Below are 25,409 nucleotides of genomic sequence, written 5' to 3' on the forward strand. Positions count from 1 at the left end.
CTGTTTCTCACCATCCGCACCTTCTCTGTTGTCAACAATTCTCCTCGCTTCCTTCTGAGTCTTCTATCCATTCACAGTTTCAAAATCATGTCCACATTTTAGGTATCTGTTACAGCAGCATCCCACTCTCTCAGTACCAAATTCTGTCTTGGTCATCTAGTGCTGCTATAACAGAAATACCACAAGTGGATGGCTTCAACAAACAGAAGTTTATTCTCTCACAGCCCAGTAAGCTAGATGTTCAGATTCAGGGTGTGAACTCCAGGGGTAGGCTTTCTCCCATTGTCGGCTCTGGAGGAAGGTCCTTGTGATGCATCAGTCTTCCCTTGGTTTGGGAGCATCTCAGTGCAGGAACATCAGGTGCAAAGGACACACTCTGCTCCCAGCATGCTTTCTTGGTGGTATGAGGTCCCCCTGTCTCTCTGCCCGCTTCTCTCTTTTATATCTCAAAAGAGACTGGCTTAAGACACTATCTTATCTTGTAGATCTCATCGGTATAACTGCTGCTAATCCTTCTCATTACATCATAGTGGTAGAATTTACAACATAGGGAAATCACATCAGATGACAAAATGGTAGACAATCATACAATAATGGGATTCATGACCTAGGCAAGTTGACAGATATTTTGGGGGGATACAATTCAATACAATTCAATCCATGACAGGGGCTAATATAAATGGTATTGTTTTCCTGTTTGTAGTTTTCTTTATTGGTGTATTGGCACCCAGCTGATTTTTGTCTGTTTATCTTGTATCATGCTACTCTGCTGAATCTTTCTATTAGTTCCAGTAGTTTTCTTATGGAGTCTTTTGGTTTTTCTATGTGTAGTATCATATGATTTGCAAATAGGGACAGTTTTACTTCTTCCTTACTAATTTGGGTGCCCTTTATTTCTTTTTCTTGCTTTATTGCTCTAGCTAGGACTTCAGCACAATTTATTACAGGAGTGGTGATAAAGGACATCCTTGTCTTGTTCCTGTTCTCCAGGGGAGTGTTTTCACCCTCTCTCCATTAAGAATGATGTTGGCTGTTGGTTTTGTATTAAAAAAAAAAAAAACCCACTACCTTCAAGTTGATTCCGACTCATAGCAACCCTGTGTAGATACCCTTTATTATGTTGAGGAATTTCCCTTCCATACTTATTTTATTGAGAGTTTTTATCAGGAATGGGTGTTGGATTTTGTCAAATGCTTTTTCTGCATCAGTTGAGATGATCATGTGATTCTGTTACCGAGGGCCCCTACCTCGGTTGAACCCAACCGGATTTGCGCCACCCAGTAAGACTGTTGAGGCAGCCTGGAGTCACACAAGCAAATTTATTTTGCCAACAGCTAGCAAAAGGAGACAGTAGGGGCTAGAACCTTCAAAGAGACTGTCTCTCCAATTTGCTTTAGACCAGGTATTTAAGGGTTTCAGCAAGGAGGGGCCTTGATGTTTATTCATGAGGTTTTTGGGGGAAAGGGTGGAGATTTCTGAGAATGGGTTGGGTTGTGTAAATGCAGGTGTGCATGCAGGATTTCTTCAAGATGGAAGTCCTTTAGTTCCTCTGGATGTAACTCATCATGGGATATGACGAAGGCCCATTGGTTCCCTTCGTCACATCACCCGCTTTGGCAGGCACGGGAAGGTCAAACATTTGCTTCTTCTTTTGCGCATGCTTTGTATCTGTGGCGTCCTGCAAGATATACATCAACAGTTTATTTACAACATCTTAGAACATTTCAGTTGGTTTCATCCCACAGCTGGAACATTTCGCGCCACAGGGCCTGTGCGTTCTGATCTCCAGGAGGTGCGTTATGGTTGCACCAGTGCCGATAGATCAGGTTGTTTATTCTACTTTGTCCTGCCGGGGCCCAACTGGCCCTGCTCCAGGATAATCCTGTCTCGATTCTTTTATTTATGTGGTAGGTTATGTTGACTGATTTTCTAATGTTGAACCAACCATCCTTGCATATCTTGTATGAATCCCAGTTGGTCATGGTGTGTTATTTTTTTGATACGATGTTGAATTCTATTGTCTTGAATCTTGCAGAGAATTTTTGCATCTGTGTTCATGAGAGATATTGGTCTGTAATTTTCTTTTTTTGTGGTGTCTTTGCCTGATTTTCATATCAGTATTATGCTGGCTTCATAGAATGAATTTGGAAGTATCCCTTCCATTTCTGTGTTCTGAAATAGTTTGAGTAGTACTGGTATAAGCTCGTCTCTGAATATTTGGTAGAATTCTCCAGTGAATCCAACTGGGGTAGGGCTTTTTTTGTTGTTGTTGTTGGGAGCTTTTTTTTATTACTTTTTCAGTCTCTTCTGTTATTATGGGTCTGTTTGGATTTTCAACTTGAGTTTGGGTAGGTAGTGCATTTCTAGATATTTGTCCATTTCCTGTAGGTTTTCATATTTGTTGGAGTATAGTTTTTCATAGTACTTTGTTATGATCCTTTTTATTTCAGGTGGGTCTGTTGTAATGTCTCCCATTTCATTTCTTATTTGGGTTAGTTGCGTCCTCTCCTGTTTTTCTTTGTCAGTTTGGCCAGTGGTTTGTCAGTCCTTTCAACAAACCAACTTTTGTTTTTGTTACTTGCCATTTGTTTTTCTGTTCTCTGTTTCCTTTATTTCTGCTCTGATTTTTATTATTTCCTTTCTTCTGGTGGCTGTGGACTTTTTTTTTTTTTTTTTTTTTGCTATTCTCTTTCTATTTGTTCAAGTTGTGTAGCTAATGTTTTGATTTTGTTCTTCTTTTTCGATGTGTGCATCTATTACTGTAAATTGACCTCTGAGCACTGCCTTAGCCATGTCCTAAAGGTTTTGGTATCATGTGTTTTCATTCTCGTTTGATTCTAGGAATTTTCTGATTCCACCTTTGATTTCTTCTGTTACCCAGTGATTTTTAAACAGGATGTTACTCAGTTTCCATGTATTTGATTTTTTTTTTTTCTTTCTCTTCCTGTTATTAATTTCTACTTTGGTGGCATTGTGCTCGGAGAGGATACTTTGTACTATCTCACTGTTTTGGATTTTGTCGAGGGTTGCTTTGTGGCCTAAGATGTGGTCTATTCTGGAGAATGTTCCATGTGCATTCGAAAAGAATGTGTACTTTGCTGCTGTTAGGTGGAGTGCTCTATATGTCTGTGAGGTCAAGTTGGTTGATTGTGGCCTTTAGATCTTCTCTGTCTTTGTTGAGTTTCTTTCTACATGTTCTGTCCTTTATTGAGAGTAGTGGGTTGAAGTCTCCTACTATTGTTGTGGAACTATCAATTTCTGTTTTCAGTGCTGTTAGAGTTTGTTTTATGTATTTTGGAGCCCTGTCATTGAGTGCATGGATGCCTATTATGGTGATATCTTTATGGTGGGTTGTCTCTTTAATCATTATGTAATATCCTTTGTCTTTTATGGTGGACTTTGTTTTAAAGTTTATTTTATCTGAGATTAGTATTGCCACTCCTGCTCTTTTTTGGTAGCTGTTTGCTTGGTCTTTTTTTTTTTTTCCCCATACTTTGATTTTTAATAAATTTATGTCTTTGTTTCTAAGGTGTGTCTCTTGTAAACAGCATATTGATGGATCCTGCTTTTTTTTTTTAATGCAGTCTGTCACTCTCTGTCTCTTTATGGGTGCATGTAAGCCATTTACATTTTATGTGATTACTGATAAAAAAAAAAAAGTGAGTTTATTGCTGTCATTTTGTAGTGTGGTTTGGTTTGGGGACGTTCTCTTTGTTCCTCTTATTCTTCTGTGCTAGATTCCTTTTGTTTGTGTATTTTTTTTTTCTTTCATTTTTGTAGATTTTTGTGTTTACTGAGACTTTGTATTTCTCTTCTTTATTTTGGTGACCAGATTTGTTAACTTTCTTTGTGGTTACCTTGAAATTTACTGTTATCTTCCTAAGTTTAAACCGGTCTTTTATTACTTGCTAACACCTTGACTTCCTCTCCATTTGAAAGTACTGTACCTGCACTGTTTATTCTCTCTTTTATTGTTCTGACATTGTTGTCATTTACAGATTGATGTCTCTGGTTCCCTGCTGTAAATTTTTTTAGTTTTGTTTTATCTTTGAGAGTTCATTATCTAGGTTGTTATCTGGCTAATGCTGTCTTATGTGCTAGATTCAGGTTGTCTTCTGATGTTCTTGGTTCTCTAACTGAAGTATTCCTTTTAATCATTCTTATACATTTGGTTTTTACACCGTCCCTTAATTTCTGTTTATCTGCAAATGTCCAAATCTCACTATCACTTGAGTGAGAGTTTTGCAGGATATATTATTCCTGGTTGGCAGTTTTTTTCTTTCAAGATTTCATGTATGTCATCCCATTACCTTCTTGCCTGCATGGTTTCTGCCAAGTAATCAGAGCTTAGTCTTATTGCCTCCCCCTTGTATGTGACTTTTTGTTTTTCTCGAGTTGCTCTCGGGATTCTTTCTTTGTCTTTGGTTTTAGCGAGTGTGATTATGATATGTCTTGCTGTTTTTGTTTTGGGGCGTATCCGAATGGGGTTTGTTGAACTTTTTGGATAGTCAGCTTTTTTGCCTTTCATGATATTAGGGAAATGTTCTGTCAGCAAATCTTCGATTTTCCTCTGTGTGTTTTCCGTGTTCTCTCCCTGTTCTGGAACGCCGATCGCATGCAGATTTTTGCTTTTGATTGTATCCCACATCATTCCCAGGGTTTCTTCATTTTTCTTTGTTCTTTTCCCTGATTTTTCCTCGAAGTGGTGTACAAGGATTTGTCCTCAGTTTTGCTGATCCTGTCTTCCATCATTTCAAATTTGCTCCTAAAACCTTCTATTGCACTGTTCATTTCTAAAATCTTGTTTGTCTTTTCTAATTGCTGTTTCTGTATGATTTCTAGTTGTTTATTTATTTTGACATGTTGTTCCTGTATTATTTTCCTGATTTCTTCCATTGTTTTGTCTTTTTAATGATTTTGTCTGTATTTTCCATTATTTTGTCAATTTTTTGCTTATTTTCATCTGCAGTTTCCTTCTTCTATTGGAGAACCCTGAATATTAGAGTTTTGAATTCCCTATCAGGCAGTTCCAATACCATTTCTTCTAGCAGAAGGTCATCTGGTGTTTTATTTTGATCGCTTTCCAGAGCCATCCTCTATTTTTTTTTTATATGTTTTGATATTGTTTGCTGTCTCTGGGACATTCAGGCATTAGTTTCTTCAATTATTGATTGTAGATTTGATTGTTTTGACTTGTGTTTTTGTTTTATTTGGTTATGTCTGGGCAGGCAAGCTGGGTGCGTTTTGTTGTTTGCTTGCTTGTGGGCATGATACTTCTCACCACCTTGTCCAGGTGGGTAGGGCCGGCCACTCAGCTATGGTGCAGCGGGGTAGGTTCAGCGGGGGTGGAGGGGCAGGGACGGGGGCAGTGCAGGGCGAGGTCCGGGGGATGGCATCAGTAACGCTCAGGGGCGTGGCACTCAGCACATGGTATAGATAGGCAGGAGGGAAGGGAGAGGATGTGATGTACAGAGCTAAGTAGGTGGGTGAAAGAAAAGAGAGAAACAAAGGCAAAAATAGTAAAAAAAAAAAAAAAAGGGCAAAAAAAGAAGTAAAGAAAAAGAGTAAATAAAATGGTGGTGCAGTAGGATTCGGTGAGTTGAGATATGGCACATCCAGTGAGGCCATGTGCTGGTGGCTCTCTAGACAAGTGGTGTGGCTCTACCTATCAAGAAGCCGTGTATGTGGCACACAGGGCTAGGAGGGCAGGAGAAAGGAAAGGAGAGGGGGAAAGAGAGAAGAAAGTAACAATCAAACAAAATAAATTAAAATAACAAAAACAACAACAAAAAAATGTGGAGGTGCTGGCCACTGGGGACGGGGTGGAATTGAAGGGGTGGCAAGTTGACGTCTCCCTCAACGGTTGGCATGGCACAACCTGTCAGGAAGGGGTGGAGGCAGCACAGGGCCTAGGTGGGAAGGAGAAGGAAAAGGCGAGGAGGAAAGATAAAGAACAATAAAAAATATGGCACTGAGGGAGCTGGCCTGTGGGGGTGGCACAGACCCAGGGAGACTGTGTGCTAGAGGCTCTCTAGCCACTCAGTACAGTACAGCCCGCCAAGAAGTTGGAGGCAGTGCATGGGGCTGGGTGGATGAGAGAAAGGAAAGGAAGGGAGGGAGAGAGAAAAGAAACAATAACAATAACAACAATAAAAAACTCAAACAGTAAATAAAATGGTACTGAGGGAGCTGGTCAGTGATGGCAGCGCAGACCCAGTGAGGCCATGTACATTGACTCCAACAGAGCTGTGCAGCACGGCCCCTCCAGAAAGGATGGGGTCGGTACACAGGGCTGGGTGGGCCAGAGAAAGGAAGGGAAAGAGGGGAGAGAGAAGAAACAGAAAAAAAAAAAAAAAAACAAAGCAAACTGAAGAATCACAGCTCGTCAAGAAGGGGAGGGGATGTCACATGGAGCTAGCTGGGTGGGAGAAAGGAAGGAAGCAGAAAGAGAAGCCCCCAAAAGCCCCACAGAACAATATATATATATAAAAAAAGAACAAACCAAAAAAATCACAGCCGGTCAAGAAGGGGAGGGGATGGCACATGAGGCTAACTGGGCAGGAGAAAGGAAAGGAAGGAGGGGAGAGAGAGAGAGAGAAGCAACAACAACAGCAAAAAAGCCAAAAAAAAAAAAAAAAAAAATTTTACAATCCAGAAAAAATAAACCAAAAAAAAAAAAAAATGGTGCTGAAGGGGCTGGCTGGTGGGGGTGGGGTGGACCCTGGTGGCAGTGAGCTAGTGTCTCTCCAGCCGAGCAGCCGTGGCCCATTGGCAAGCAGCAGAGGCCTTGTACAAGGAAGAAGGAAGTGGGGTGGGAAAGCATGTATCCCCTGGTTACCAGGTACTCTGTCTCTTGTTGGGAGCTCTGTGAAGTTGCCTTCCCATACTCCATGTCTAAGTTCTTTAGTGACTAGCCCGAGATGGCAAATCTAGCCACGTTAGCTGGTATCAGACCTCTACTCTCTAGCTCTCCTTGTTCTCTGTTTCTAATTCCATTTGATGCTTGATCAAGTTCTTTATTCCTTCATTTAGTACTTAGGGTTCCAGAATTGATGTTTGTATCTGCTTTACTTCATTTTTTGGGTCTTTGCTGCTGAGGGTCAGCGTGGCGCTTCTGTCTATAGCACCATGTTGGCTCCATCCCTGCCAGCCAGGAGCGTTTTTGAGGCAGGAGTGAAACTGAGTCTCCTTTCTTGGAATGAAGCAATAAAAAAAGTGAGATAGGGAACACCATCAATAAACATCCTGTACAAAATTGTTAGTGCTTCTTCCCATCTGTTGCGTTGTGATGATTCCTTTGATGGATCATGACAGACTGGGCTTCCTCCAGTTCCCGGCTAGGTTGGGCGATCTTGGTAGATATGGATGGGCGCAGGTAGGTGGTAGGTTCGTAGTGTAGTTAAGGCTGTGGATGAACAGAAGGCTACAAGCAGTAGATGACTGGATGGGATAGATTCAGGATCCACATTCCCCAGTGTTTTATGAACCGAAGTGTTGGATAAAACTGATGGCACACATCTAGGCATTGAGGAAGCCAGGCTTCTTGGCCTTGATCCTAGGGCTTTGATGGTCTTCTTATGTCACAGGACAGGCTTAACCTGGATGTGCCCCAGAATCAGGGTTGGTAGCTGAGATTCGCAGTCTATTCTTTGCTTTTCTGTTTTTAGTGTAGCTGATGGTGTGGTCCTTTGGGCACCTGTTCCCAACGAACATCAAAGGAATTTGTTTCTCTGAAGCCTAGACCTCTTAATTGTATAATGCCATGTGGTACTCTATGTGAGTTCCCAATCAGATGAGGAAGGTGTTTTGACTGAGTTCCCTGGAGGGCAGTCTTCTCATCTGGTCCTCAAACCCTTGCCCCAGCCAGGTGTCTGCCTGTGCTCTCCAGCGTACTTCCCACACTGTAGTGCCAGTGGCTGTTAACCCATTGTCGTGGATTGAATTGTGTCCCCCCCAAAAATATGTGTCAACTTGATTAGGCCATGATTCCCAGTATTGTGTGGTTGTCCTCCATTTTATGATTGTAATTTTATGTTAAGAGAATTAGGGTTTGATTGTAACATCACCCTTACCCAGGTCACCTCCCTGAGCCAAGGTAAAGGGAGTTTCCCTGGGGTATGGCCTGCACCACCTTTTATCTCTTAAGAGATAAAAGGAAAGGGAAGCAAGCAGAGAGTTGGGGACCTCATACCACCAAGAAAGCAGCATCAGGAGCAGAGCGTGTCCTTTGGACACAGGGTCCCTGCACCTGAGAAGCTCCTCAGCCAGGGCAAGACTGAGGACAAGGACCTTCCTCCAGAGCCAGCAGAGAAAGAAAGCCTTCCCTTGGTGCTGACGCCCTGAATTTGGACTTGTGACCTACTAGACTGTGAGAGAGTAAATTTCTCTTTGTTAAAGCCATCCACTTTTGGTATTTCTGTTACGGCAGCACTAGATGACTAAGACACCCGTCTTCTCTCTCCTAGTAGGGGCAAGATCTCTTTTTAAGTCTCTGAAGGCTGTGCATTTTTTTTTTCTGACCGCAATTAGCTTACGTTAACTTTTTTCTTTTTTTTTAATTGTGTTTTAGGTCAAAGTTTACAGCACAAATTAGTTTCTCATTCAAAAATTTATACACCAAATTGTTTTGTGAAGTTGCTTGCAATCCCTGCAGTGTGTCAGCACCCTAAACCCGTTCCTCCCGGGGAAGGCTGCACATTTAGACTGAGTGATCCTGGTGACTGTGTGACCCAACCCAGTCCTTCCGCAGCGAGACTAGAGCAGATGGCATCTATTTGGGAAAACCTTTTGCGCATTTAGGAAGGATGGTCTTGCATAAACAAAAGGTGACAGTATTGTTAACAATAGCATTAATAATTATTTTCAAGGGTTAAATTAATGTGGTTAAATAATTTTCTAGGTGCTTGGAGCCCGGGTGGCGTAAATGGTTAAAAGCTCGGCTGTTAACCAAAAAGCTCGGCAGTTCAAATCCACCGGAGACCCTGGTGGCATAGTGGTTAAGTGCTATGGCTGCTAACCAAAAGGTTGGCAGTTCCAATCTACCAGATGCTCCTTGGAAACTCCATGGGGCAGTTCTGCTTTGTCCTATAGGGTCCCTATGAGTCAAAATCGACTCGACGGCAGTGGGTTAGGTTTAGTTTTCGCCTCTCCTTGGAAACCCTGTGGGGCAGTTCTCCTCTGCCCCATAGGGTTGCTAGGAGTCAGAATTGACTTGAAGGCAACATGTTTTTTTTTTTTTTTGCTTTAGCTGTCTCCCTTTTTAGCCTTTTTATGTTCCAATGGTTCTGTCCCTAAGGCAGCAGGATGGGGTTAAAAAAAGAGGTAAAGTACAGTGGTAGCTTTTTCTGCTCTCCTAAAAAGTGTTTGGCTGCCGCATCCTCTTTGTTATTCATTAAGCACCTTTCAGTGCTGCCTATAACCTGTTCACTTTTCTGGTTGTATTGCTTTCTAGTATCTCTAGTCCCATCTAGGCATGTTTGGTGCTCACAGCCAGGGCTTACTACAACCTTGCTAATGCTTAGATGAATCAAAAGGGGAAGCTATTAAGTGGGGTAAAGGAGTCTCCCCTGGGTTCTACCCCTCTACCCATGGTGGGGGAATGGGGACTGGCCTATCTGCTGGTGGCATCTTGGCAGGAGTGATAAGCTGCATCGTATGTTAAGTAAATTTGGGAGGAGGTTGAGTAGGCCAGCTGGGCTGGATTGTCTTGTATACCTTAGGCTTCAGAGGGAGCACTTTTCCTTGACTCCATGAGTGCAGGGTAGGGCCTCTTCTTTGTTAGCTATTACCTTTTAAGTGCTGGCTGTCTGCTAGGTGACATTTGCAATCTGTAAAGAACATGGGCCCCTATGTGTGAGGAGCTCTGTGCTCTCACAGTAAAATGTGGCTGGGGACTGTCACCATCCCCTGATGAGAGAGACTGCCTCAAGGGAAGTCAGTGTAGGCCCAAAAACCCTGTGCTTCCACTCAGCTAGCCGGTAGGATAGAACTCTGTGCTTAGAGGTTTTCAGTGCTGAGCAGTGGCCTCTCTGCACCTTCACAGGTAAGCCAAGTAGGGACTTCAGCCTCAGAAGCCTTTAAAGGTCTATATCTCCGGGCACAATTATCCTGGCTTTCCTGTGGCTCCCCAGAGAAGACAGCTTTTTGTACTCTGCATTGGAATTGGAGATAGGAGAACTGGGTTCTGTCCCACTTTTGCCTGTGGCCTTGGGCAAGTCATTTGTCCTTTCTGAACCTTGGTTGTATTCTCCACCAGATAGGAGTACTGTCACCTGTTCTGTGGGCCTCACTAGATTGTAAGGACCAAAGAAAATATAATGACAGGGAAGGTGCGTTGGGAGTGGTAAAGCACAGTGCAGATGGGGGCTTTTTGTCTGTCTAGGAATTGTTGGTTTTCATTGTAATCGTAAATAGATGTTTCTTTTGTAAAATACCAACCCTACAGAAAATATATAAAAAGTAAAAAGATGTCCCCTCTCTTCCCCCATTGCTCCTGTCTAACCGCTTCCCCAAAGATAGGGAACTACTGTTAACCATTTATTGTGTATCTTTATAGTCATTTTTGTATATGCCTAGATACTGCCTCGACATGTATTACCTTTAAAAAGTAAAACTCAGTGATAATGCATACTGTATTTCCACTTGCTCTGTTCACTTAACAAGTTACCCTGGAGTAGGATAGTCCCTGTGGGAGTCTTAAAGGAACCTGGCTATAGCCTTCCTCCCCAGCTTGGTTGGGGGCCGGCTCCCTGGGAGGAATGGGGGAGCTGTACTAGAATTTCTCACCACGATAGGCACCCTGGTTCTCTATGAGGGGTTGTTTTTTATTCTGAGATGAAATGGACTGGCAGCAAGTGTCATTGAGTGGGAATCAGGATGGGTATAAAAGCAACGTGGGCATCGGCACTGCTATCTTACGTGTGGGTCTCCCCTTTACTCTTTTTCATCTTCATTTGGGAAAAGAGAAAAATTACCTGATTTCACAACTCCTGTTTTAGTGCAGAGAGAATCCCTGGTTTCTGAACCTTGAATTTGCCAGGCAACTTGCTGTTCTACCTTTGAAAGCAAGCCAGACCCAGCTTGTGTTTTTGCGTCTTCTGTCTATGAGGATTCTGAAGGTATCCTGTCAGTGGCTGTGCTTTCTTACCAGCCTGGGGAAGAGGTCAGGGCCAGCAAGAAGTGTTGTCTTCTTTCTCTTCTGGATGGTTGTCTCATCTCTTCCATGATCAGGCCTTGGTCTTTTTGAGCTCTGGGCTGTTGTCAGAGCCCAGTGGGGAGCCCAGTGAGTAGGCTATTGGGAAGCTGATTGGAGGCATGTCCTGCCTGCATTCATCTTGACCTGAGGCTTGGGAGAAGGACCAGGCCCATATGTGAGGCCTGGGTGGCTGTATTCTCTCCTTTCTGCCCCATGTCATCACAGCGACGGCATGGCTTCCCAGAACAGAAGAGAGAATCCCACTCTTGGCTTTTCCCTGCCAACATCTTTGCCTTCTCTATTGACATCAGCACTCTTTGCTTATCTGTAGCTTTCCTGTCCTGCTGCCACATCCTGTAGGCTCTCTGGGACTCCACTGCTGTGGCTGCATTTGCCTTGAGATCTCTGAGTCAAGATGTGTTACTTTCCCCAGGGTGGTTCTGGAGGCTTCAGCAAAGAGTCATTTCTGCTGTTCCTTGGGCTTCCTGTGTTGGGAATGCTTGCCTTCCTGAGTATTGCTCATTCTCAGTGCTTGAAATCATACCTGTTGGAGTCTGGGAAGCTCTGTGGTTCCTCCGGGGTCAGCTCCCTGGGAAGCGCCATCCCTCTGGGCCTTTTGGAAACTGTGAGGTGGCAGTGTGTCACCTCTTGCCTTGACTGACCAAGCTCTGAGCCGGGTCACACACTGCCCCATTGTACTGTGCTTCCTGATGTAGCTGTTATTGCAGCCTCTGATTCCTGGGCTGGTTCTCCCCCAGCCCTTCTCCTCAGAGACCATGGGTGGTGGTGGGATGGACTCTGCTGGCACAGGCCTGGGGATGGGTGGCAGTTGCAGCTGTGGGTGGCTTTGTTCTTACAGACCAGCTTTCAGTGTTCCTGACTGGCCTCCCCGGAACCCTGGTGCAGCCTGGCAGCAGTGTTCAGGGACTGGGCAAGGCATCCTTTTCTTTTTGTGGACCAACCAGAGAGCCTTGTTACCTGGAGTGAGTGAGCCAGACTCCCTGGGTGGCAGGGTGAGTGCTGTACTTGTATCCAGCATGATTTCTGGATGGGAGAAAGACCCTGAGGGCCTGGTGGTAAGTCAGAGGCCGTTCCCCTGTTAGGAAATGCAGTATGTACCCACAGGCATCCTACAGCTTGGCGTTCCTTCTGCTCTCTCTTTGCAGCTCCGGAGTTGGGCTGCTCACAAAGCAAGCTTTCTGTTTATATGGAGTGCCTGGAGGGCGGCTGCCATGAGTCTGTCGTTAACCGTGCTAACCAGGAGAGCTGGCTGGCTGGGGAGAAGACACTAACCCTGTGAGTCTGACCTGGGCCAGCTAACCAGCCCTGGGGGTACCACTAGCAGTGCCTCTGTCCTCCATTCCTCCCCTTAGCCTGGCCACCTTCTGCCCTTAGCCTGCATCATGCCATCTCCTCTACTCTCTTGTCCTTCCTTACTGCTAGGTTCCCTCCATTTTCCTAGTCTCCTTGCACATGGTGGGGATGTGCCCCCTTCACAGCCAGGAGAGGGAGGCTTCATGCATGGCCACCTACCAGCCTGCTGCTGCAGTCCCCACCTCAATCCCTCTCCCCTCACTTCTCCCCTAAACCAGAATTGCTTAAAGTGTGTTAATGTGTGTGCTTCTCAGCACCATGGAGTTGGAGAATATCCCTCCATCACCGTGCTGCTTCTGCTTCTCATGCCTCAGAGACAGCTAGAACTGGAATGAAGAGGAAATTTCCTTCTAGACCAGATAGTTTCCTCCCTTTATCCAGAGGGGGAAGGTTTTAGTGTCCCCGAATAATTCAGGATCCATTGCAAGGTTCTCCTTTGAGGTTGGAGAAGTTGAGGAAAACCTTGGCTTTTGGCTTGGCTGTGGGGAATTCCCTGGGCAGGAGTGAAGCTACTCATGTTGAAAGCTGGAGCCCAGAACCCAGGTACCCATCTAAGGTATAGCTCCTATTGGTGACCGTTGCTCTGGGAGGTGGAGTGGGTGGAGTTTAGTCCTCCACCCTCTTCCACGTCTGGAGCTTCAGGTGGACTTTAGCCAAGAAGGGCTGGGAAGGGTGCCTCAGCCAGAGGGGGTAGCACCTGGCTTTGGACTCCACCATTGGCCCAGAGAGGTCCTGACCTCAGATTGGGAGACCGGTGAGTGGAGGCTTCACCGGGGAGCTCCTGTTGAACTCTCTTCTCCCTCCCAGCTCAGAAAGGAGAAGGGGGTCTAGAGATCACAGGAAAGCCCATCTCTCAGTGCTCTGTGGTGTACCCTACAGGGAACTCTCTAGACAGACTCTGGAGGCAGTGCAGTATTGGGTAGGCTGCACCATGAAGACCTGAAACCTGAAACCTGAGTGGATTCTGTTCCCCTTGGGCTGGCAGGGACTACTGGCATGAGGTGTGTGTAAATGTGCAAGAGGGCGGAGGTGCTGCAGGGACTCTTAGAAGGCTGGTGGGTTTGTATGGCTTGCCCCTGACCAGGAAAGCAAAAGGGCCGGGAGCTGAGCCTGGTGCAGGACCATCTCTTCCCTTTGTCCTTCCTTAGGAGAGAACATTGGTCTAATGTCAAGTGCTGGTTGTGATCTGGGGGATTCTTTTGGACCTCCCTTATTGAGACGGGTTTGATCCATGCAGTCATCATCAACCATCTTCAGCTGCCTCGTCCCTTTCAAGTGTTTTCTTGGATGATACGCCAGTGGGTGAATTTGAGATCTTTGCTCAGGTTTGGAGCCAGGTGAGCTCTCACAGGCTAGCAGCACTAGTTCTGAGTCCTCAGGATTACTCTGGGCAGAGTGACTCCCACCATTTTGACTTTCAAACACCTGTCAGTCTGTTCCGCTTTTAGAGCAGGTGGGGGGCCAGGTAAAGGGCCAAAGGCAGCCTTCAGAAGTGTGTGAGATTGTACTTGCCCAGAGGGGTGGCGGGCATGGCTACCTGGGCACAAACTGACATCTTCCAGCCTAGTCTTTGACAAAGAACAGTCTCTGCCCAGGCCCCACCCCTTGAGCTGTTGGCTGCCTGCCTGCCACGCGCCCAGGATTGCTGAGGGCTTTGCTCATGTATCTCAGAACAGCTGCGTGCCGGAAACGGGGCTGGTGGCAAGCAGGAGGGGCACCAGGGGGACAATGAAGGGAAGACTTTGGTAGTTTCGGCTCACAGTGCCGGGGGCTGTTCTGTTCACTGGCAGGCAAGGTGGGTGGGGGGACATATTAATGATGGCGGGCGGGGGGCCTTGCAGATAATCTGTAGGGCCACTGCTGGGTCACCTGGTCACAGGGCTGGCCCCTGCAGGGTAGTTGGTTGTGTTTCCTGGGCCTCAGTTAAAGCAGAGCCTGGATTTTGGAGGCTTGAGAAGCATCCAGAATGATGTAGTAAGGCAGGAACATAGCCTGCCCCCAAAGGGGCACAGCTTCCCCCAGGCTGGCAGAGTTCAGAGACTCTGCATCCAGGGATGATTGCCTCAGGGGAGGCCTCGTTCCCTGTGTGATCAGACATCCATGTTCTGGTGGCTGATTAGGGGCTTTTGGTAGGGCTTCTGATTATTTTTGTTATTTACTTATATCCTGCTGGTTCCAGGGGATTTAAGGCAGCGCACAGGATAGCTGGAGTATTCTGAAGCAGCGCCAGTTTTCCTTTCATTTTAGAAGCAACAACAATTACTAACTTTTGTTTGACTTTTCTTGGATGAATTACCAAGAAGAGCTTTAATAATTTTTGTGGTGAAGTGTAGGTCCTTCTCAATTTTGAAGATTGAGTTCACTGACCCCTCAGTGAATGCCTCCCACTTACTTGATTGAGTGACACCTGTGAGCAGAGAGGCACGTCAGTAGGTTCAGAAGTGGTTCGAGGCCAGATCAACCATTGGGGCCATAATCACCTAAAGGGAATGTTGGTGATGTGGGGAGGGGAGGAGGCTGTCTCTCTCTAGGGCTGGGCAGCTGGACCCAGTAGAGTTGTGGAGTGAGGTGCTAGTGCAAAACTTGGAAAGCTGGAGTTGATGCCCAGTGGGGGAAGACTGAAATCTGGAAAGCCAAGGAGCCACATCTGTTTTGGATTCAATCTTGTTTCCCTTTCCCTGGCCAGTGTCAAGGGGGTGGGCGGAGCCTGAGCCTTTGTGTGCCGGCTGCACTGTGAGCTGCTGCACTGTGAGCTGCGGAGCCTGTTAGTGTCTTGTAGAAATCTGGGCTCTGGTGAGCAAGCATGTGGCGCCCTCCATACCTCACACACTCCTCCAATTTCTCTTATGCCCACGGCACACAGCCCTCTGAACCCTGAGCGAGGTGTAAGCTGCATGCTTGGCCTTCCCTTCCTGTCCTGCACCCTTGACTCTTTGACTTTGCCCTGGGTGTTGGGCAGACCCACAGAAAGGATGGCAGGATGAGGTGAGAGGGCATCCTTGGCCCTTGAACTTGAACCTTTTGCTGTTGCCGCCTACGGGCGTTTGCTAGGAGGAGTAGTTAGGATAGTGGTTTGGAAAGAATCCGAACTCAGAAGTTTCCCACTTATCCACTCCATCTCCAGCAGCAGTGATCTCTGGCCATGGTGGAAGCCTCTGGCTGCAGACACATACATCCCTTTTCCCTACTCACAGAAGGGAACAGGTATGAGCCCCGTCTCCTGGTTAAAGAGCGATGCTTGGCAAATTGCCCTTGGATTAAAGGACCCTGCTTAGCCAGTTTCTGGTGTAGCTTTCTCCTTACATCTGTCTCTGTCTGCACTCTGTTCAGCTGTTCAGTGGGTTCCCAGTGTAGGTTCGCTGTGCGTGCCTAGTCCCATTCCTGATGAAAGTAGACTTTGTTCTCTGGAGGCAGCTAATCGTGCCCCATGGGGCTGTAATTGGGGGGAGGTATATTTAGTACAGGGCAGGCGGCACCAGGCGGCCTGTACCGACTAGCAGATGGCAACATGGCTGTGAGGAAGCCGTCACCCCCTCGCCACCCCGGGGGGCACAGGGCGGAGGCTCTTCTGTGAACTGATTCTGAGAAAGTGAAGAATGGCTGCTCTGCAGAAGAGGAAGGAGGCGGGCAGGGAGGGGCGAGGAAAGCTGCTTTCCCTTCTCACCTTACCTTCAGGAGATGAGGAGGGGTGACTGCTCCTCTGGCAGCTCCTTCCACAGTGCCTGCTGCAGGACGGTTCAGAGAGCCCCAGGCCAGTCTGGGTCAGCAAGAGCTTTAACCCTAGACCTCAGCTTTTCTCCATGGTATAGCTATTCTTGCAGCCAGCACATGATACGGTAACCCACATCCGGGTAGCCATCTTGAGGCTCAGGTAGTTTGGGGTGGGGTGAGAGTGAATTCTTCCCTGTTGATTTCCAGACCTTCCTCCAGAAGACCATCTTCTTGGAGGTACCTTGCCGCCATCTCAGCATCCAGAGGCCCCTAAAGCGCTCCCTGACTACTGCTTGCTCATCATGCCCCATGTCCCATTCTGAGTTGTCCAGCTACTTTCCCCAGGGGTCGCCTCTTCTAAACACCAGGCTGAGAGTCCTCCTTGGACTGAAACTTTCCAAGGTAGCCTGGGAAACCTTTGGGTGGAGGAAATGGGGCCAGTAGGGGCAGCACCTGGTGGTAAGGTCTTCCTGGAGGGACTGCTCTGCTGCCTTCTGCTCACCCTTTGATCTCTGCCCAGCGGGTGGGCCTGAGTGTGCAGCTGCTTCTCTGTCTGTTCTCTGCTACACCGCTATACCACGGTCGCTGTCCTCCCTGCCTCTGTGCTTTCCTTCCCTGCAGCACTTTCAGGCAAGGACTGTGGGCTGCCAGGCCCATTGGGTTTCCTGGTTAGTGCTGGAATTGTGGGCCCCTCCTGGGCTGGTTTTTGTTTTTTTTTTTCCTGGGCTGGATCTGGGGCACCTAGCAGATTTTAGGAGTTGGGCTAGGGTCTGGGTGTCTGGCATATTTATGGACCTGGGACAGGGAGTGGCACATGCTCCCTCGTGGACTTGGGTGTACTGTAGCCTTCCTGGGGGACTGGCTCCCTAGTGGGCCTTGCCTTCTGCTTCCTCAGGTGGGAGGGGTTCCCCTCCCTGTGATTCTGAAGTGTTTGAAAAGAGTAGGCCCTAGTCGGGAGAGAATATCCCCCGTCCCCACAGCCATTCCAGACTGTTAATGCCTGGATTTTCTACTGATCTCCCTGCCAGCCACATCCATGCTAGTCTCCCCCTCAGCAAGGCAGGTTATCTCTGACCATGGAATCTCTGGGAGTATGTGCTTTGCGGTGGGGAGGGGGACCCCGAGTCGGGCATTTGTAGTAGGCGAGGCAGGGTGAGCTGTAAGATGTGTGACAACTGGAGCCAGGGGTGTGGGAAATGGAGTGAGGCAGCTCCCCTTACAGGTAGAACTACCAGCTGCCTGAGCATGTCTGTGTTCTCCCTGCCTGCCCACCACCCCTGGTAGAGTCCTGGTGCCTCGAGGACAGTGTGGGCATTGGAGGGGCAGGGAAGCCAAGAAAAGGCTGAAGATAGAGGGAGGGGTCCACAAAGGGGCCTTCAGGGAGAAAGGGGTTACTCAGCAGACTTGGGGCTCATGGGGAAGGAGCAGGGACAGGTCTCTCCTTAAGGGAGGGAGAAGGCAAAGGCCAGCTGTTGGGAGCCTCCCCTTGATTTTGTTGAAGCCCTTGACTGCCTGTATCTCTTACTCCTCTGTCTCACTCTGGCCCTACCCGTTTTCCAGCTCACATAAGCTCCCTGTGTCTGAGTATCAGAACCCAGGCACCCAGATTGGTTTGGGACTTCCCCAGCCTCTCCTCCAGCCAAAGGAGCCCCTGCCCTGGGGCTTCTGGAGGGATGGCTGGGAAACCTGTGGGGGCAACTTATTTGCTCCCCCATACTCCAGGAATGTGCTGTCCTTTCTGGCCCGCCCAGATTCCTGCGCAGGGAGTCAGCCCTACACGGCATGCTGCTTGTGCCCTGTGGGGACACGTTCTGCTTCACCATCAAAGGGGCAGAGGTTGGCGGCTCGTGCCTGTGCTGCCCCACCCCAGCTCCCCCAGAACCCCAAGCCAGTGACAAGGCTGCCCAGACAGAGGCGGGAGGCCACTCCTGCATCTCCGCCCTCCCTACCCCCTCACCATTCTTCCTGCCCCAGGCCCTGTTGGAATGTGACAGGAGTCATGGCCAGGGCATGTCCCGACAGCAGGAACACATGCTTCAGCCCGAAAGGCTTCCTTCAGCCCCCAGCTCTGTTTAGGTGAATGGGGGTGAGGAACATTGTTTTTATGCCCAGAAGGCCACCTAAGGTTACTGCTGCCACTGATCGCTGTGGTGGCTGCTGCCCCCGTGCTGCAGCCCAGCTTATTACAGGTGGGGCCTGGAGGGGACCTCACAGGTCACTCAGTCCAGCCACCTCTGTGTAGATGAGCAAGCTTATCCACTGAGGAAGGGACTTACTCAGGGCCACACAGTGTGTCAGAAGTGGCCCTGAACCTGTCACCCAGGTGTCTTGCCAGCCAGATTTTGGTTTTCTCTACACCAGGGTTTTTCAGCCTCAGCACTGTTGACATTTTACAGTGATAATTCTTTTTTGCGGGGGCTCTCCTGTGCATTGTAGGATGTTTAACAGCATCCCTGGCCTCTACCCACTAAATGCCAGTAGCATGCTGCTGCCCCCCTCCACCTCCCCTTTATGACAACCAAAAGTGTCTGTAGACATTGCCAAATGTCCCCGGGTAGGCAAAATTATCCTGGTTCAGAGCCACTGTTCTAAACTGCTGTCTTTTTACATTTTTTCCTTCTGGACGTAACCGCCTGTCTCAGTTATTTAGTGCTGCTATAACAGAAGTACTACAAGTAGGTGACTTTAACAACAGAAATTTATTTCCTCACAGTTGAGGAGGTTAAAAGTCTGAATTCAGGGTGCTGGCTCTAGGGAAAGCATTGCTGTCTTCGTCAGCTCTAGGGGAAGGTCCTTGTTCCTTGGGTCCTTGGTAATCTTCATATGTCATGACATCTATCTTCCCCCATCTCTGCTTCTCTGCTTGCTTGTTTAATCTCTTTTCTACCTCAAAAGAGATTGACTCAAGACACAGCCTACACTAATCCTGTCTTATTAAAATAACAACCCATTTTCAAATGGGATTATAACCACAAGCATAGAGGTTAGGATTTACAACATGTATTTTTGTGGGACACAGTTCACTCCATAATACCTCCTTGTTGCAAAGTCTGTTGACCATCACTGTATACAGAAGAAGTCTTTAGGCTTCTTGTGGAAACATTGCTAGGGCAGAGGCGCCTCCTTTCCAGCATCTTCTCTGCCCATCTTCCTGGGTCTCTACTAGGCTTTTTTTCCCCTGGTGTTCTCTTCTGCAACTCATGTTCCCTAAATCTCTTAGTTATTTTCAGACCCTAAGAGGCCCATGAGGTGAACAGGGCAGATGTGGAGTAGGGATAGGGACTGGACCTATTCTAGAGTTGGGCATGTGGTAAGCTGAGACCTGGAACACATACACAGACACATGTGTGTCTGTCATGTAGGCCTGGGACAGTGTCTTCTGGAGAATGACAGGACCCCAATGTTTCTAGTCCTCTCCCCGCCTCTTCCCTTTTCCCCTCACACCCCTTACTCTACAGCTTTCCTGCTTGGCTCTCCCTAGGGGCCAGGCAGGCAGGCAGGCAGGCCTGTGGCACTGACAGACAGGCGGCTGACACCTGGTTTCCACTTTCTTCCCTTCTCTGGTTTCAGGAGCTGTTGGCTAGAGGAAGTGGAGGGGCCGTGGGATGCAGAGAGCCGAGGGCTAACTCCTGGACAGCGGAACAGAGGGAGCTGCCGACAAACAGACGGTATGTCTCTGATGAGGCCTGTGCCCCCCTCTTAGCTCTGATCTGGGGAGGCTGGCAGGTGGCCCCTCTTGGTGGGGGCTGGTTAAAAGAGAGTGGTGGAGACCAGAGGGGCTCAGCCGTCAGTGGCCCTAACCAGAGAGCTCTCTTAAGTTTGGAGATCCCCACTGAGAAGCCTTTGTTGTATGAACATACTCAAACTCTTATTATTTTTTAGGCTAATATTTATTGAATATTTTCTAAGTTAACAGGTACTCTTCTTACTGCTTTACATTAATTAACTCATTTAATCTTCACAACAACCCTGTGCAGTTGGTGCTTTTCATATCTCCAATTTAGAGTTGAGGAAACTGAGGCATAGAAGGCAAAAGTTTTCCCTCTGAGGTCTTCACAAGAGAGTGATGGGCTGCTCTTTAGACTTAGGGCATAACCCACTCTTTGCGTTGCTCAGGCCCTGGACCCTGCCCTGGGCCTCGCAGTCAGCTTCTGCCTTCCTGTCTGTTTTCCACTGGACCTGTGCCCCACCCTCCAGCACTCCCCTGAGCCCTGGAGATGGACACAACAAAGTCCAGTCCTTCTAACGACTCCACAGTGGCCCAGGCCTATTTGTTGATGTGGTGGCTCCTACGTGTGTTCCATTTTACCATCTATCTTCTTGTCTCAGTTTAAAGGCCTCTTGACCACATCTCTGAGCCTCCTCCTTCCTTGCTTCCCCTCAGCAGGTTGAGGAGCCCTTACTTCCCAGAATGACCAGTGCAGCCCCAGCTAAGAAACCCTACCGCAAGGCACCACCCGAACATCGGGAGCTGCGGCTGGAAGCCCCTGGATCCCGGCTGGAGCAGGAGGTCGGCAAGACTGGTAGCCCAGCCTTGGCTGGCAGAGGCAGGCCCCTGAGGCTGGGTGCCTGGCTGACTTCTATTGCCTGAGAGAGTATGGCATTGCTGATCCAGGCCTGGGGTCCTTTAGCTGCAGCAATACCAGTGAGGGCAATGTAGACTCATAGGGGACATCCGTGAATATATGTCCGTCCGTTTGTTGGTGAACCTTGAGCTTGGCAGAAAGGATGCCATACAGTCTTGCTCCCTGCAGGAGGCAGCTCAGCAGGAACACATACTGAGGAGTCCTAACCTGCTGGGGGCTGGGACTCTAGTCCTGCTGTGGTGGCGGAGAGCCATTCAGCCTACGGCCCCTCTGGAGCCTGTGAGGAGGTGGTGCTCCAGCTACTCCTCACCAGACCAGCTGCTGTCTTCACTGTCTCCAGGAAATCTGGCCCTTCCTTCAGCTTTGTTGTTTGGCAAACATTTGTTAAATATGTACTCCCTGTCAGGAACTGTGTTAGAGCCAGGATCTGCTCTTAGGAGGCCTACAGTCGACTGTCAAACATCCTCCAAACTCGTTATCCTGTCTCACTAAATCTACCACAGGGAGGAAGTGAGTTTTGCAGGGGAGTATTCCCTCTGTGGCCACACTTCCACCTTGTTGCGATACCTGGGGCACATCTAAAGAACGTGAGGGATGGTCAGCAGATGCTGAGCATTGGGGTGCCACAGCCCACTTTGGTCAGATTCAGGGTGGAAATGCCATGACTTGCCTATTTCAGTTCAGGGAACATTACATATGCCAGGAACTAGGCTAGGTGCTACCCAGTGGGCATTTTCCCAGTTTTGATGAGGAAACTAAGGCTTAACGAGGTTAAGGACTTTGCACAAGGTCATATAACCAGTATGTGGTGGAACAGGATCAAATCCAGGTGTCAGTGGCTCCAGAGTCCATGATCTTAACCACTGCCTGGTCTGGCCCACCCACTCTCATTTTCCTGCCCATGACTTAAGTTCTGAAACAGCTCCATTTGGAGTGGGTCCCTTGATATTTCTCTTTTGCCATTGCACGCTGCTAGCTTGGCTTTTTGGTTGGCTGAGCTCTGTCTCTTGGACCATGACCAGCATAGACGTTTGGGGAGGATGGAGTGGGAGGTTAAGAGCAAGACAAGGCACTTTCTTCGTCTCAGTCATCATTAGCCCAGAGGCTCCCCTTCACTCATGTACTGCTCCTCCCGTGCCTCTGTATGGTCCCCATTCTACCCCGTCTTCCCCCCAGGGGGCTGGGAGGGCTTTGTCAGAGCTCAGAATTCTATAGCTTGGCCTGACTTCTTCACTGCTCTGGAAGGTCTCTGCCATGCCTGTGTGGAGGAGCCCAGTGAACAGCTGAAAGTCTCTCTATTCCCAGGGCTGGAGAGAGGTAGCATGTTTACTGGGGTCCATTTGAAACTAGCTTTAGGATTAAGAGAGGGCTTGGAACTCATGTGGGTCAGAGTGGGGTTGGAAGGGGTTCTTGAATATTCTCATTGGCATGAGAGAGGGTAGTCTAGTCTTGTCTGGGCATTACTGGTTTCCCTTCCATCTCTAGGGGGCCCTGCGGCCCATCCTTGCTATGAGACTCTTTGGGCTTCAGACAGGGTCTTTTCCAGGACTGTTTGGAGGGTGGGCCAACCAGGAGGCTGGTGGTCCAGAGCTGAGACTCAGTTTCTGTTCTTTTTTGTCCAGGAGTCCCTGACTGATGCAGACAGGATGAAGTGAGTATCTGCTGCCCCCAAAACAGCCCACTCACTCAACTCTTTCCCTCCTAGCTCCAGGCCAGACCGTTGGTACAATTGGGCTTTTCCTTACATGGTAGAGGCAGCCTGGAGCCAGGAAGTGGCTCAGTCTGAGGGTCCTGCTCTTGCTGAGGAACTTTGCCCCAGCTTCTGGCCCTAGAGGGAACAGAGCAGCGCTTCTGCCAGCTGCCTCCCCGAGGCCCTTTCTGTCAGCCACGTGAGGCCTCTGGAGACATAGGGCAGTGCTGGGCTGGATTTCCAAGAGATTAATAATGGAGAAGCCTGATTGTGTGGTGGGGAAACTGGAGCTGGGAGCTTGGTGACCGGCTGCCTTGGGCTGTAATCAGAAACTGAGATGGGAGCTGCACCCCCCTTGATTCTGTCTCCTCATTCTTACCCACTGTGGGGAGGTGGAGGGTGGTGTCAGGCTATCTCCTACCCATCCCCTCTGCCCAGGCTGTGTTCTCAGGGCCAGCAGGCCTATTGAATGTGCTACCCCAAACTGAGGGCAAGTTTCAAGGAGTCCTTCTGCCCCCAATTTCCTGTCTTCCTGTCCTCCCTTCGCCTTCCTGAGCCTAGCCTGGGGCTCTGGGGCTGGCCCTTAGAGCTCTGATGCCCATTCTGTCCTTGACCCCGCCCACCCTGCCAGGCTCCTGCAGCAGGAGAATGAGGAGCTTCGCCGGCGCCTGGCCTCAGCCACCAGGCGCACCGAGGCCCTGGAGCGTGAGCTGGAAATCGGGCAGGACTGCCTGGAGCTGGAGCTGGGCCAGAGCCGTGAGGAGCTGGACAAGTTTAAGGATAAGTTCCGCAGGTGTGGGAACAGCGAGGGTCTAGGACACATGTGCACACGTCTCCCCATTCATAGGAGGTTAGCTAGAAAGGGCTCGGAGATCGTCAGATTCCAATGAGAAAAATAATTTCTGGGAGGAGATGACTTGTCCAAGACCCCATAGAGAGGAGGGGGCAGAACGAGGCCTAAAGAACCAGATCTTGACCCAGGGGTCTTCCCTGTACCCTCTACAGGCTGCAGAACAGCTATACCGCCTCTCAGCGGACCAACCAGGAGTTGGAGGACAAGCTGCACACACTGGTAACCTGCCCCGGAGGGCAGTGGAGCTGGCACTGTGCTCATGGCAGAGCAGGGGGCCTAGGACTTGCCGGGGAGTGCCAGTCTGCCCTGGGGCTTGGGGAGGAGTTGGGGGCCAGGGCCATGGTGGGGAGGGGACTGCAGTGTGCTGTGCAAGTCAGGACTGTCTTAATGCTCACACTGTTTCTCTTCTCTCATCTCCCCTCATGCTGCCACCGTTGCTGCCACACTCTCAGGCCTCTCTCAGCCACAGCTGGATTTTTGCAGTTGCGTCTGAGTTTGTGTGTTTTCTCCCTGGCCCTGGCCTCCTCTTCAGCTGAAATCTGGGATTGCTGGGGCCCTGGCTGCTTCTCCTGCCCCTCAAGGGCACCACCCCTTTCTTTTTCCCTGTTTGAGGCCCATGCAGTAGAGCCAGGGCCTCCCTCCTGGGAGACAGCTGGGCAGCTGCTCTTGGCTCTAGTAGAGGCACTGATGGATGTCACAACTAAACACTCAGCTCTTCAGCTGCAGTGGGAGCAGGCCCAAGCCAGTTTTTTGGCGGGGGGAGAGGGATCCAGTCAAGCTGAAGATCAGAAGACTACTTTTTGAGTCTGTAGCTCCCTCCCTGCTTAACTAGATAATCTCACAGGCACCCCCAGCTGCCTCCTAGCCCCTTTCCCTTCTTCCACTTCTTTGCCTGATCCTGGGAACACCTGCACACCATAGGTGTCAGCCCCAGGGTTTGCAGTTATTGCCTCTGAGGTGCCAGCTGCCTTTCTTGGTGCCTAGAGCCCCTGAAGCTCCCACAAGTGGTGGGCAGCCCTTACACTGGTCCAGGCCACAGTAGGTCCCGCTCAGGATGCCCTCATTCCTCCTCTGCCCCTGCCCCACAGCCAGCCTAGAGAGCAGGAAAGGTGCCCTGGTGTCTTCTGTCTGTCCGTCATCTGTCTCTGCTCTGTCCGTCTTGGCTGCCCTAGCACCTGTGGCTTCCTGTGTCTCTGGGCTGGGAGGAGGTGGACGGGGGAGGGGAGGGACTGGTTGGGGTGTGTGCTGGGTTTACCACAAGTTTTGTGCCTCAGATCAAGCAGGCTGAGATAGATAAGAAGACACTGGACTGGGAGATTGTGGAGCTGACCAACAAGCTACTGGATGCCAAGAACACCATCAACAAGCTGGAGGAACTCAATGTATGTGCCCTGTACCTGCTCTGGGGCCCACCAGCCAGGTCCTTTCTCACCTGTGCCTGGCTGCCTTGTGCAGGGCTAGCCTTTGAGCCAGGGCTATGTTTGCAGGAGCGGTACCGGCTGGACTGTAACCTGGCTGTGCAGCTGCTCAAGTGCAACAAGTCCCACTTCCGAAACCACAAGTTCGCTGATGTGAGTCTGATACCCCTTCCCAGTCCCAGTCCTGTAGGTCCAGTTTCTGTGCCAATCTCTCCCTCCCCCTACCTTTAACTCCCTCTTTTCCACTTTGCCTTCCCCTCACCTCTATGCCCTCTCAAGACAGTCAGCTCTGCCACTGGTTGGTGTCCTGTGCAATCAAGGGCCCATCACCGTGGCTAGGGGGCCAACCCTGTTGGTATTTTTAGAGCAAAGGCAGGGAGAGAAGGACTTAATTTCAGGATCCCATGCGGGAAGGAGGGGGTGGCCAGAGTTGTCAGCCATAGGGTATTGAGAGAAGATTAGGCCCACCTGACCCCCTTACCCCAAGGGGCAAACTCTAGACCCCAGAGGCCTAGGCCTGGGGTTGATGGGGCATGCAAAACGAGGGGAGGAACTTCTAAGGCTGCTGGTGAGTACAAATACT

General features: G+C 49.1%; 1 protein-coding gene across 14 annotated transcripts in view; it reads left to right on the plus strand.

Annotated features, from left to right (window-relative positions):
• The window catches only part of TJAP1 (tight junction associated protein 1), a 48,227-nt gene that overhangs the window by 20,698 nt on the left and 2,120 nt on the right, over positions 1–25,409 (plus strand). For 9 of the 14 annotated variants that reach the window (XM_049892809.1, XM_049892840.1, XM_049892830.1 and 6 more), the window contains 9 exons: positions 12,361–12,490; positions 19,850–19,947; positions 20,664–20,789; positions 22,488–22,516; positions 23,187–23,348; positions 23,561–23,627; positions 23,861–23,890; positions 24,683–24,790; positions 24,896–24,979. In XM_049892809.1, the coding sequence (XP_049748766.1) occupies positions 20,691–20,789; positions 22,488–22,516; positions 23,187–23,348; positions 23,561–23,627; positions 23,861–23,890; positions 24,683–24,790; positions 24,896–24,979 (579 nt within the window). In that variant the 5' untranslated portion in view covers positions 12,361–12,490; positions 19,850–19,947; positions 20,664–20,690. Of the gene's footprint in view, positions 1–12,360; positions 12,491–13,716; positions 13,906–19,849; positions 19,948–20,663; positions 20,790–22,487; positions 22,517–23,186; positions 23,349–23,560; positions 23,628–23,860; positions 23,891–24,682; positions 24,791–24,895; positions 24,980–25,409 lie in introns of all 14 variants that reach the window. The other 5 variants (XM_049892880.1, XM_049892852.1, XM_049892917.1 and 2 more) reach the window with 5 other exon arrangements.

Source organism: Elephas maximus, chromosome 1 (genome assembly GCF_024166365.1).
Source record: "Elephas maximus indicus isolate mEleMax1 chromosome 1, mEleMax1 primary haplotype, whole genome shotgun sequence".
In the NCBI taxonomy this organism is placed as follows: domain Eukaryota; kingdom Metazoa; phylum Chordata; class Mammalia; order Proboscidea; family Elephantidae; genus Elephas; species Elephas maximus.